The 12541-nt window shown below is 42.1% G+C and overlaps 1 protein-coding gene across 1 annotated transcript in view; it reads left to right on the top strand.

Moving 5' to 3' along the window:
* Nucleotides 1-12541, top strand: part of SYNE1 (spectrin repeat containing, nuclear envelope 1) — a 501723-nt gene that overhangs the window by 332000 nt on the left and 157182 nt on the right. Inside the window, exons 96-98 of the mRNA XM_010840908.1 lie at nucleotides 2653-2847; nucleotides 4367-4540; nucleotides 8651-8842. Coding sequence (XP_010839210.1) covers nucleotides 2653-2847; nucleotides 4367-4540; nucleotides 8651-8842 — 561 coding nt within the window. The remainder of the gene's footprint in view (nucleotides 1-2652; nucleotides 2848-4366; nucleotides 4541-8650; nucleotides 8843-12541) is intronic.

The following is a 12541-nucleotide window of genomic DNA, read 5'->3' as shown; positions in this document are numbered from 1 at the left end:
TCTGAGCCACCAGGGAAGTCATCAGGGAAATGGATTAAAGCTGTGTGAGATACCACTAGAAAGGCTTAAATGGACAAGACCCTCAAACCAGGAGACAGTGGAATGCAATGCAACCCTGAAAAGGGTCATCTCCTTCTGCCTGCATAGTCACAATCGTGGAGGGTGTGAGAGAGGCCAGACACAGGACAGTACATCAGGAGTGACTCTATTTCTGGAGAGCTCAAAACCAGACAGAAGCATCTATGGCTTTGCAAGGCCGCCCCGTGGTAACCTCTGGAAAGCAGAAAGGCTGTAACAGGATGAAGTCCAAGGGGATTGTAGAGTCCTGGGAATGCTCACTTTCTCAGTCTGGGTGCAGGAGCATGAGGAGCTACAGTTTGTGAGAATTCACAGAACTGCACACTTACTGCCTGCACTTTTCTAGATGTATATACATACTTCAGTATCATAGTTTACTTAAACGGGGATTGGACATGATGACATCCTGATATTAGGGAAAAAAGAGGGTCTGTTTTTTGGTTTTAACATCTCTTGACAGCCCACTCTGAGGAGGCGCTTGGCTCACAGTGAAGTCTGCGGAAGAGATGGGAATCATGCAAGTAGGAGTATACTGCAAACTATGAAATATTGGCAACTATAAAATCAGTGATTCTTCACTTGGGTCATGATTGTCCCTCCTGTGGAGGGGCTTTTTTTTTTCTTAATGCATCATTGAAATCCCAAATAAGAATTTCTCCTGTCAAGATTCTAGCTAAGGACTTCCCTGGCATCCCAGTGGTTAGGACTCTGTGATTTCACTGCAGAGAGCACGGGTTCCATCCCTGGTCGGGGAAGTTGCATGGCACAGCCACAAAAATGAAAAAAAAAAAAGCAAGAAAAGATTCCAGCTAAAGAGCGAATCATAAAATACAAAAAATGAGAAATACAGTGTATAATTGTGATGACTGTTAAACAGGAAATAAGATGCTATTCAAAGACAGCAATAGAGATTTGTTTTGTTTTGTTTTTGAATGAGTAGTCCTGAAGGCAATGGCACCCCACTCCAGTACTCTTGCCTGGAAAATCCCATGGATGGAGGAGCCTGGTAGGCTGCAGTCCATGGGGTCGCGAGGAGTCGGACCCAACCGAGTGACTTCACTTTCACTTTTCACTTTCCTGCATTGGAGAAGGAAGTGGCAACCCACTCCAGTGTTCTTGCCTGGAGCATCCCAGGGATGGGAGAGCCTGGTGGGCTGCTGTCTATGGGGTTGCACAGAGTCGGACACGACTGAAGCGACTTAGCAGCAGCAGCAGCAGCAGTCATGAAAGGCCTCTCTGAAAATGAGACAGTTAACCTAAGGCTCCATGGAGGAAGAGACCCATCTCAGGAGAGTGAGGAGAAGAACATTCCAAACCTTGAGGGAATAGGATGTGCAAAGGCCCTGAGGCAGAAAGCATTGGGGATCTTGGAGTGATTGAAGGCAGGGATGCAGTGAGCAAGAAGGAAGCCCGGTACCGGGGGCAGCCAGGTGTGAGAATGCATGAATACTGTAAGGAGTTTGGATTTTATTTCATAGGCAAGAAGCCACAAAGTATTGTAAAGCAAGGGAGTGAGAGGATCTGATTTATCTTTTTAAAGGGGTTTAAGCAGATACTCCACCCAGTAGATTATGAGAGCAAGTCCGATAAGGAAATGGTTGTGACTTAGTTGGGAGCAGAGGAGACAAACAAGATGTTTTGGAGGTGAAGGCAGTTGTGTTGCAGGAAGGGGGACCCCTTCCAGAGTCTGAGAGTGGGCTCTTGTCTAACACAGAAATGAACTGCCCGAGGAGACACCAAGCAAATGCTTGGGAAGCGTGTGTTAGCCGGGCCATTCAGAGACAGAGGGATGCAAACTGGACTCCTTAAATTTCCCTCACCACACCCACTCCTATTCTTTGCAAATGTATCTGAGATAGATTCTTTAGGTAGTTAGGTCAGAGTTTTTTCCTGAGTCTTTTGGGCCTTGATTGTTCTCAACTCAAAATAATCTGCATGCCAGAGACCTTTTGGAGTGGGAGATTTTGTTCTTCTACCTAAGTGTCTTGTAGTGGGAGAAAGGAATTAAAGCCTTGGCAATGGACAAGGCCTGGGAGAGACTGTGAAGAGAGAAAACAGGGTCTAGAAAGTAGCCCTGAGAAGCTTCAAATTTTAGACCTAGGGAGAGGAGAAAAATAAGGGGAGGGCAACGGCGTAGAAGCAGGTGACAGATTCTTCCTGCCTGTATGATATGAGTTTGCGATTAAAATGTAGCCTTGTTCCAGACTCAGGGAAATTTGGAGTGGGAAGAGTCACGTTGAGGAAGAAAGTGATGAATTTTATTTTCAACACAGAATTGTGGACTCAGAATTAATTGCACATACCACCCCCCCGCGCCCCGTCAGATTACAGACGAGCCTGTTGAAAGCCGGATTAATTGATTTGCCCAGATTAATTAACTTTAAGTTACTGATGCAGATGATCTTAAAGTCAGAAACTTCCTGACTTTCAGTCTGGCAATGTCATTTTGAAACTTAGGTTAGAAGGCCCCCTATTTGTTGGTTAAATGACTTCCAAGTGAGCTTGGCTAAGTGCCATGATTCCTCAGTGCAAAAAACTGCACACAGGAGTGTGATTCCACAGTCTTTCCCTCAGGCTCTGATGGATGAGATCCTCATGCTCCAAGAGGAGATCAGCGAGCTGCAGTCGGCCCTCGCAGACGAGCTGGCGTCTGAGTCCCCAGAGTCCGAGCCGGCAGAGCAGCTGGCCCTGCAGTCCACGCTCACCGTCTTGGCGGAGCGAATGTCCACCATCAAGATGAAGGCATCCGGGAAGCGGCAGCTTCTGGAGGTAACAGGCCACCCTGGGGGTGCCCCTCACGTCCAGATTAACTCCTGAGGTTGGGTTGACAAGTATGTCCAGCTACTTACGTGATGACATGTCTATTGTTTCCCACTCAAAAGAAGCTGGTATATTGTGTGTGCACGGCCTCGTGAATAGAGCCCTGAGTCAGTGTGGAGCCATGAATGTGTCTTTTCACCCGTTTCTGACTCATTTCAGGCCTGCAGAACTGAGGCAGTGGAGAGCCAATACTGGGTAGACATGAGCTTTGTGGGGAATAATTGTAGAAGGTTTGCATAATAGTTTGCTATGTTTAAATAAGACCATTTTTATGAATAGCATTGCTAATGCTGTGAAAAATAAATCCTTAGTCACTGGAAGCCAATTCAAGCACGTTAATTCATGAGAATATTCTTGCAGTTCTGGTTCTCATGTTAACTTTAATACTCAATAGATAAATTTTAGTTACACTACCATACGTGTTAAAAATAAGTTATTTTCCTTTTGTTGTTGTTGTTCTCTTACCTTTCCTGGCCTTAAACATGTATGATGTTCATATTGTTGATCCTATGAAGTGTCTGTGTTCTTGTATCTCTAGGGTCTGGCAGCTTCTCTAGCACAAAATCAGTTATTGCTATCCGCTTAACATTATTTTATTTAGCTGCAGATTATACCATAATTCAATTAACCTTTGTCCTATTGTTAGGGACACAGGATATTTCCAGTTTTATCTATTTTAAAGCTGATCAAATCATGTATCCATATATTTTCCTATTTTGGAGAAATTTTAAATCAATGTTTCTACTCTAATCTCTAAACAATTTAATAAAAATTGATTAAAAATAATGGATTCTTAATAAAATAACTTTTAAAATAAAATACTTTATAGTGTCTTAATAATTAACCTTTTAATTCATTGATATTGTCCCCAGTCACTCTGTGAAACCCATGTGGAGTTGTGAAATGAAGTGATTGGCTTGGATTTTTTAAAAAAATACGGATTATTTGCCATCAGTAAAGAATCCTCAGAGACCTATCCAAATTTTTTGAAGTTTTGCCTTTGCTCTAGAAAGCGACAGCACTGGGCCACTCCTTCCTGTAGGAGATCAGTTGCCTGAAACTGCATGGTTCTACCCTTTTCGATGCACCAAGTATGTTCTTCAGTTGCCATGGTCCCCACTACACCCTACAGTTTCCCAAACTTTGAAGTCAAGTTACCTACTGTCTTACACCATTGACCAGTTTCTGTCATCCACATTATCTGCCTTGTTCTGTAGGTGTATTATTTAAGAACAGTAACTCCAGGCATACAGTCATTGTAGGAGTTTTTAAAAAATACCAATCCTGAGGCTCACCTCCTGAAATTCTGATTTACCGGTCTGTACTGCGGTCTAAACACCGGGGATTGTTTTTGAAGTTTCACAGGTGGTTCTGGTGTGCAGTCAAGGCTGGGAACCATTGCTCTGTGTGTTGAGTCCTGGTGATTTTGCCTCGGATGACCTGTGTTCCATCCTACTTAATTCATCAGGAGAAACTCAACGATCAGCTGGAGGAACAGAGACAGGAACAAGCCCTGAACAGGTATCGCTGTGAAGCTGATCAGCTGGACCACTGGCTCTTGAGCACGAAGGCCACTCTGGACATTGCCCTGGGGTCACCCAAGGAGCCCATGGACATGGAGGCCCAGTTAGTGGACTGCCAGGTACAAAAATGGTCTCAAAGGAGTATGCCAACATCATTAGGCAGACTTTTCAAAAATGTATCTGTTATTGGCTGTCGAGTCTTAGTTGCAGCATGCAGAATCTTTCGTCGGGGAGTACAGGTTCTCTGGTTGTGGTGCATGGGGTCCGGAACATGTGGGCTGTGTAATTATAGCACATGGCCTTAGTTGCTCCTTAGCACGTGAGATTTTAATTCCCTGACCAGGGATCTCAGGGGGCTTCCCAAGTAGCTCAGTGGTAAAGAATCTGCCTGCCAATGCCTGAGCGACAGGAGATACAGGGTCGATCCCTAGGTTGGGAAGATCCCCTGGAGGAGAAAATGGCAACTCACTCCAGTATTCTTGCCAGGATAATCCCATGGACAGAGGAGCCTGGCGGGCTACAGTCCATGGGGTTGCAAAGAGTCAGACATGACTGAGTACACATGCACGCACACTTGACCAGGGATCAAACCCACATCCCCTGCATTGCAAGGCTAATTCTTAACTGCTGGCCCACCAGGGAAGGTCCCACAAGACATTTTTTTTAACTACAGAAAAGTATAATGGTAACAAACTGGGGCATGGATATGTGATTTTTCACAATCCATATACTTTACATATTTAGGAGAAAAACAATATCTTATAAAAGCTTAAATTAAATCCAGATGTGGGCTTAGTCTTTTGAAAATTTTACCAACAGTATCTACTCTTTAGAAAATTTTCAGCTTCCTGAAGGACATTTTTGTAAAGATTTGGTGTTTTTCAGTCACTCAGTCGCGTCCGACTCTTCGCGGCCCCATGGACTGCAGCATGCCAGGTTTCCTGTCCTTCACCATCTCTCGGAGCCTGCTCGAACTCATGGCAGATTTATTTATTTATTTTTTTTTTTATTTTATTTTTGGAAACTTTACAATATTGTATTAGTTTTGCCAAATATCCAAATGAATCTGCCACAGGTATACATGTGTTCCCCATCCTGAACCCTCCTCCCTCCTCCCTCCCCATACCATCCCTCTGGGTCGTCCCAGTGCACCAGCCCCAAGCATCCAGTATCATGCATCGAACTTGGACTGGAAACTCGTTTCATACATGATATTATACATGTTTCAATGCCATTCTCCCAAATCTTCCCACCCTCTCCCTCTCCAACAGAGTCCATTTCGGTGGCTAATAAGGAATATAAGTACCTAATGCACAGAATTAGTATCAGTGACTGTGGATAAACAACAGAATAGGTGGGCCGTTGCAATTTTGGTTTTAATTCAGAAATATTATTTGGAAAACTTGGCAAAACTGTAGTTATAGGCAGCCAGACTCAACATGGGAAGGTTGTCTTCTGGGGCAGAGAATTTCCTTCCTCAACGTGCGGTCTTTAGCAATTAATGTAAGAGGTAATGACATCAAAGTTTTTACTGTAATATTATTTTCTTACCTCCTTATTATGGAAACATTCAAGCACACATATAAAGCATAGAGAATAGATGCTGAACTCCCATGTACCAGTCATTGACTTCAAAGAGTATCATCATAGTAGACTTTACACTACGGGTGGGTGAAGTTTGTTTTAAAAGCTTTTTCATTTAACCAGCAAGTCTCTAGAACAGTCTAATCTGCAAGGTTAAATATCAGTGTACATGACTTCATACATGTGGGACTGAAGGAAATATGCACAGCCATTAGTTATGAATGCCATCTCTTTTCTTAATACATAGTATATCATTCTGGTCATCCCTTATGATTGAGATTTTTTAATATTAATTATTATAATTTAGGTTTTTTAATTCTTTTTACAACTTATAATTTTAAACTTTTAAACTATTTTATTTATTTGGCCATGCTGTGTCTTAGTTGCACCATGTGGGATCTAGCTCCCGGATCAAGGATCAAACCTGGGCCCCCTGCATTGGGAGCACAGAGTCTTAGCCCCTGGATCACCAGGGAAGTCTGTGGACAATTTATTTATGTGTCTTCAAAGCATTTCTGCCTTGATGGTAGAGAATAGAGAGCCATGTGCGACTGTTTTCTATTTCTTTTATCATCTTTTCTAAAGTTACTTTTCTGAAAAGAGACACGTATTTTTAGCATTGCCTTCTAGCACTTGAAATTACCACATGTACTAGCATTTCAAAATTATGTTTCATCATTACTCCCACCTCTTCCTTTTTGATATCTCTATTTTTATAGTTATACATAAGATGCATAGTTGAGATAATATATTTCAGGACTCTTACAAAGTATTGAAGTGGTACTTTGGCAATATTTTTCAAAACTCAGAGCCTGTGAAATCACACAAATGCATGACAGTTCCTCATGCAAATAAATCTGGCATCTGAGCCAGTAGTATAATCATAGCTGTGGCTATTATATGGAATTAGGGTCCTGTTATGACTTTTGGGGCCCAGGGTACTTTGTTTCCATGAACCTCTCTCTTCCACTATAGAAATACTAAAAGTTATATTTGTATTTTGTAACTGCTTTGGGTACAGAGGCTAATATAATCCAGGGTGGTTTATCATGGGTGCATGATAAGTTGCTTCAGTCATGTCCCACTCTTTGCGACCCTGTGGACTGTAGCCCACCAGGCTCTTCTGTCCATGGGATTCTCCAGGCAAGAATACTGGAGGGAGTTGCCATGCCCTCCTCCAGGGGATCTTCCCGAAGCCTGAGGTGATATCATTACATATTAATTATTATCATCATCATTTTTTCCTCTGATTTTAAACGAAAGACATTTTCTTGGGCCCCTTGATGTGTTAGGGGCCTTCAGTTCTGTGATAGCCTTGCCTAATGGAAAAGGCAGTCCTGCACAGAATAATATTAGTTCCTCACAAGTAATCCTCAAGAAATGATCCTTTAAGGCCCATTTCATGAAAAGTTTCACTCTTCCTTTTAGTTCTAGGTTTTGGGATCTCACTTATGTTCTTAGAAGCTGATGGTAGTGATTCTGATTTTGTACAATCTTTTCTTATTAATAAATAGTTGAATATAAATTAGAAAGTACATTTCAAAGAGTTCAGACTTAAGGTATAGAAAAACAGAACAGTTTCTGTAGAAAATAATATGGTTGTTATTTGTTTTGGTTGACTTTTTTAGTTTTTCTGTTTTTTGGTTTTTGTTTTAAATCTTACTTGGGAAGTGGGGAGATTATTTTCACTTCTTTCCTGGATTTAGCCTCCATTTTAGGAAAAAAACCTTGTAACACTAGAAAGTGAATGTGAACTTCTTAGGAAAACTTTCAGAAATGTGAAGTTAAAAATGCATTATATAAAAGATAAAAACAGGGGAACTTCCCTGGTGGTCCAGTGGTTGAGAGTCCACCCTTCCAATGGAGGGGGCACGTGTTCAGTCCCTGATTGAGTATCTAGGATCCCGCATGCCAGGTGACATGGCCAAAAAAAAAAGACAAAAATAATAAAAAGCAAGTAAAAGAGTGTCTGGGACAACTCCCTTTCAAAACATTTTTCTTTGAAAAAAAAAACAGTCCTTATTAAATTGACACAGAGAGTCGATCATGTGATGTCTTCACTATTATTAGCCACAAGCATAATGTGTGTGCATGCGTTACATACATGCTCAGTCACTCAGTCGTGTCCAACTCTATGACCCCCTGGACTGTAGCCCTCAGGCTCTTGGCTCCCTGGGATTCTCCAGGCAAGAATACTGGAGTGGATTGCCATGTCCTCCTCCAGGGGGGTCTTCCCAAGCCAAGGACTGAACCTGGATCTCCTGCATCTCCTGCATTGGCAGGTGGATTCTTTTACCATGGAGCCACCTCTAACACTAAAATAATAGAACAGTCATAATGGGGTAATGCTAAGGCCTGGTCTTTTCTCCTTATCTGTTGGCTATATAAAATGTGCTTCCCATATGTTTTTTTTTTTTTTAATAATATCTAATCTTAAATAAGAGAAAAATTAGGAGGCTCAAAGAATTGTTAAAACCTATATACACTCTTGAAGGTTGTATGAAAACTAGGGGGAATAAAGACAAGCCTAGAGGCATGTTGTTTTGATGAAAGACTTAATGAAGCAGTGGGTTTCTCTGTGAGACGCGGTCTTTGCAGAGGCGCCCAGGCTGTGTCAGTTTCAACTTCCATTTCTGTTGTCCTAGAATATGCTGGTGGAAATAGAGCAGAAGGTGGTGGCCTTATCAGAGCTCTCGGTCCACAATGAAAACCTGCTGCTGGAGGGCAAGGCTCACACAAAGGACGAGGCCGAGCAGCTGGCGGTGAAGCTGAGAACCCTCAAGGGGAGCCTCCTGGAGCTGCAGAGGGCGCTGCAGGACAGGCAACTCCACATCCAGGTGAGGCTCCAGCCACGCCATGAGTGTGGCGCTACAGAGAGGCTCGTCTTTGCACAAGACTGGTCTGCCCTCTGAGCACGGGACACATGAAGGGGATGGCTGGGAAACAGCACATACTTATGTACGTACCTGCTTCACACACATTCTGGCGTAGTTTTTTGTTTGTTTGTTTTTAATATTTATTCATTTGGCCGCTCTGAGTCTTAACTGTAGCACTCAGGATCTTCAGTCTTCGTTGGGATGTGTAGGGTCTTTAGTTGTGGCATGTGGGACCTAGTTCCCTGACCAGGCATCGAACCCAGGTCCCCTGAATCAGGTGCTCTGAGTCTCAGCCACTGGACCACCAGGGAAGTCCCTGGCATAGGTTTCCAAATAGGCTTTGTAAGAGTTGTTTGAATCCAGAGACCTGGAAATTGCAGCATAGGAAAAGAAAATGAAAATAATTACCAAACGCTAGCAGCTGTATCATTGAAAAGCAAATGTTTAAATATAGATTAAACATAGATTAAATCATAGATTAAGATACCCTGTGGCAGTGTTATATTTCTCCTTTATATCTCCTATGTTCTACTTTTCAGATAGACTATTTTATTTAGTGCCCACAGGTTTAGACTTGGCATGTATTCCAGGTGAATTGAACATTTTTACTATCATGCAGTGTCCTTCATGTTTCCTTATAGTGATTTAGAGCTTTTTTTTGTATAATATTTGCCTGGTATATCTTTCACTTTTCTGTTGATTTAACCCTTTCTGAGTCCTTATTTTTTAGATTTGTTTCATATAAAGAACATTTAGGTGTATTTTGTTGGTTCTAAGCACATCTAATCAGAAAACCTCTGACTTTTAAAGAGCAGGTTTAATCTATTTAAATTCTTTGTGATTATTGATATGTTTGAAATTTTATTCTTGCTTTTTTTTTTTCTATTTTGTCCTGCTCTTTCTATTCTTCTTTCTCCATTTTAACTTTTGCTTCTAGGTGGTTGAATGCTTTCCTTTGTTTTTTGTCTCTACTTTTTATCATGCCTACCTAATAAATTCTAAGTTATTATTTCATTCTTGTTCCAGATCAACATAAGAAACTCATAACACATTCACTCAGATTTCTCCCCATGCGCCTTGCATACTAGTAGTGTCTAATATTTTGATTTTGTTTGTTTTTCATCTCTACATATTAGAATTATTATCTTAGACAAATATTAAGCAAATGTTTATTGCGAAGCTACTGTGTGCCAGCCACTATTCTATATGATAGAGTGAAGGAGCAAGGGCAAAAATCTATCTGTATATTTATATTTCTATATAGTCCATTTTCAGGGCTTCCCTGGTGGCTCAGACGGTAAAGCATTTGCCTGCAATGTGGGAGACCTGGGTTCGATTCCTGGGTTGGGAAGATCCCCTGGAGAAGGCAATCCACTCCAGCACTCTTGCCTGGAAAAGCCCATGGGGACGGAGGAACCTGATAGGCTACAGTCCATGGGGTTGCAAAGAGTCAGACACGACTGAGTGACTTCACTTTCTATAGTCCATCTTCAAGAGATTATGTTTGGGGGAGACAGATAGTAATATAAAATTAAGGTGTGTTATTATATGCTAAGTTAGAAGATGATAAGAGCTGTAGGTGAAATAGTATAAGGCAGATAATAAAGAAAGTTGGGACTGGGTGGATTTGCAGGTTTAAACAGGGTGACCAGCGAAGCCTCCCTCATCTTACGTTTGAAGGAGTGAGCTGTGTAGACATGGAGGAAGAGAATTCCAGGCTCGGAGAGGGGGAAGCAAGGGCAGAGGCTCCCAGGTGGGCTCCTACCTGGTTTTTCAAGGAACCCAGCAACTGGAGTGGAGTGAACAAGGTGAGAGGCTAGAGGGGTAACAAGGGCCTAGGCTGCAAAGGACCTTGTAGGCACCGTGTGAACTTTGGCTTTTACTCTGGGGAAAATGAGAAACCACTGGAGTGTTTGGGGACAGAAGCGTGACAAGACCAGATATAACTACATGGGGGACCAGGGTGGAAGCTGAGAGACCGGTTAGGAGGTTAGAGGGGATGAGAACTTATCAGGTTGTGGATAATTAGGAAAATGAAAACTCTCGAGGAACAGAACTTGGGGAAGGAGAACTAATTAGGCCACTGGTTTCGTTTTGGACAGGCTAGGTTTAAGATGCCTATCCAGTGTCAGTCAGCTGTTGGGATTCAGCAGACAGATCTAGACTGAACTGTCAGCCTCTAGAGGTTCTCTGTTGTTGTTCATGCCATAAGTCATGCCTTAGTTCCCCCACCAGGGATCGAACTCATACCCCTGCATTGGGAGCTCCGGGTCTTAACCCCTGGACTGAAGGGAAGTCCCTAGATGGTCTTTAAAGGCATGGGAGCCCATGAGATCACCAAGGGAGTGAGGAGAGATAAAGAGGAGCAAGCCCTGGGGCTTTCCAGTGTGAAAAGTTAGGAAGATGGGGAGGAACCCATAAAAAAAAGAGAAAGAAGGAAATACCAGTGAGGTGGGAAGAAGACCAAGATTTGGGTTTGAGAGACACTTGAGGGTAAGTGAAGTAAGATGAGAACTGGGAACTGACCACTGGATCTGGCAACACGCAGGTCTTCTATGACCCCAGCTACAACTATTTCAGTGAAATAGTGAGGGCAAAAATCACTCTGAAATGGAAGCGAGAATGGAGAGAGGAGTTAGAGAGGAAGAGGGCAGGAAACAGGGGTTTCGCTGTCATGGGAGCAAAGGAATGGAATAAGCTATAAGAAGCGGGTTAGAAGAAATTCATTCCATTTTAAGATCAGAAGAATAATGACATGTTTACAGGGAGACAGAAACAACTCAGTAGAGGAAAAATTGATGAAAAAGAAGTGAGACTGCAGCAAAAGTCTTCTTGTGTAGAAGGGAGAAAATAAGATCCAAGGGGCAGGGGAATGGTCTTGGAACCAGTGTCAGGAGGGAGGGGAGCAACTGTACTTGAGTAGAGATGCTGGCAGGGGACACAGCACAGACAGTATGGTGAGAGCTTAATGCACATTCACTGTGATTGCTTCTACTTTCTCAGTGTAATGATTTTTTTCTGTATTAAACTATGTATTTTCAGTTATTTGCTAATCATATGATTATATGATCTGGAACATCAAACCTAGCCAACAGAAAACTATTAAAAGCAATGGAATATTTTAGTAAAAAAAAAAATTATTAAAAAAATTAAAATGGAATTCATAACTTTCCTATATATAAATTAAAAGTTAGAGAAATAATATGCAATACATTTCCATCTAAAACATGAACAAAATATAAAATATATGAAATCTCAACACTTTAAAACCTGAGTGGTACCAAAACAAGTGGAAATATAGAGGTTTTATTTTTAGATAGGCGATTTCAAATTTTCCTCTGTTAAAACATGAATTAAAGTTATTCTCAATTAAAATACTAACTGTATGTTTTTGAAATGTGCCAGAATGATACCAGGTAAACCCGGAATAAGGGGTTTCCCCGGTGGCTCAGTGGTGAAGAATCCACCTGCCAATATAGGAGACACAAGAGTTGTGGGCTTGATCCCTGTTGAGAAGATTCCCTGCAGTGGGAAATGGCTACCCACTCCAGTATCCTTGCCTGGAAAATTCCATGGGCAGAGGAACCTGGCAGGCTACGGTCCGTGGAGTCACAAAGAGTCGATACGACAGAGTGACTGAGCACACACACACATACACAC

This window comes from Bison bison, unplaced genomic scaffold (assembly GCF_000754665.1).
Source record: "Bison bison bison isolate TAMUID 2011002044 unplaced genomic scaffold, Bison_UMD1.0 scf7180017864148, whole genome shotgun sequence".
Lineage (NCBI taxonomy): Eukaryota > Metazoa > Chordata > Mammalia > Artiodactyla > Bovidae > Bison > Bison bison.
This window is presented reverse-complemented; position numbering and strand designations above follow the sequence as displayed.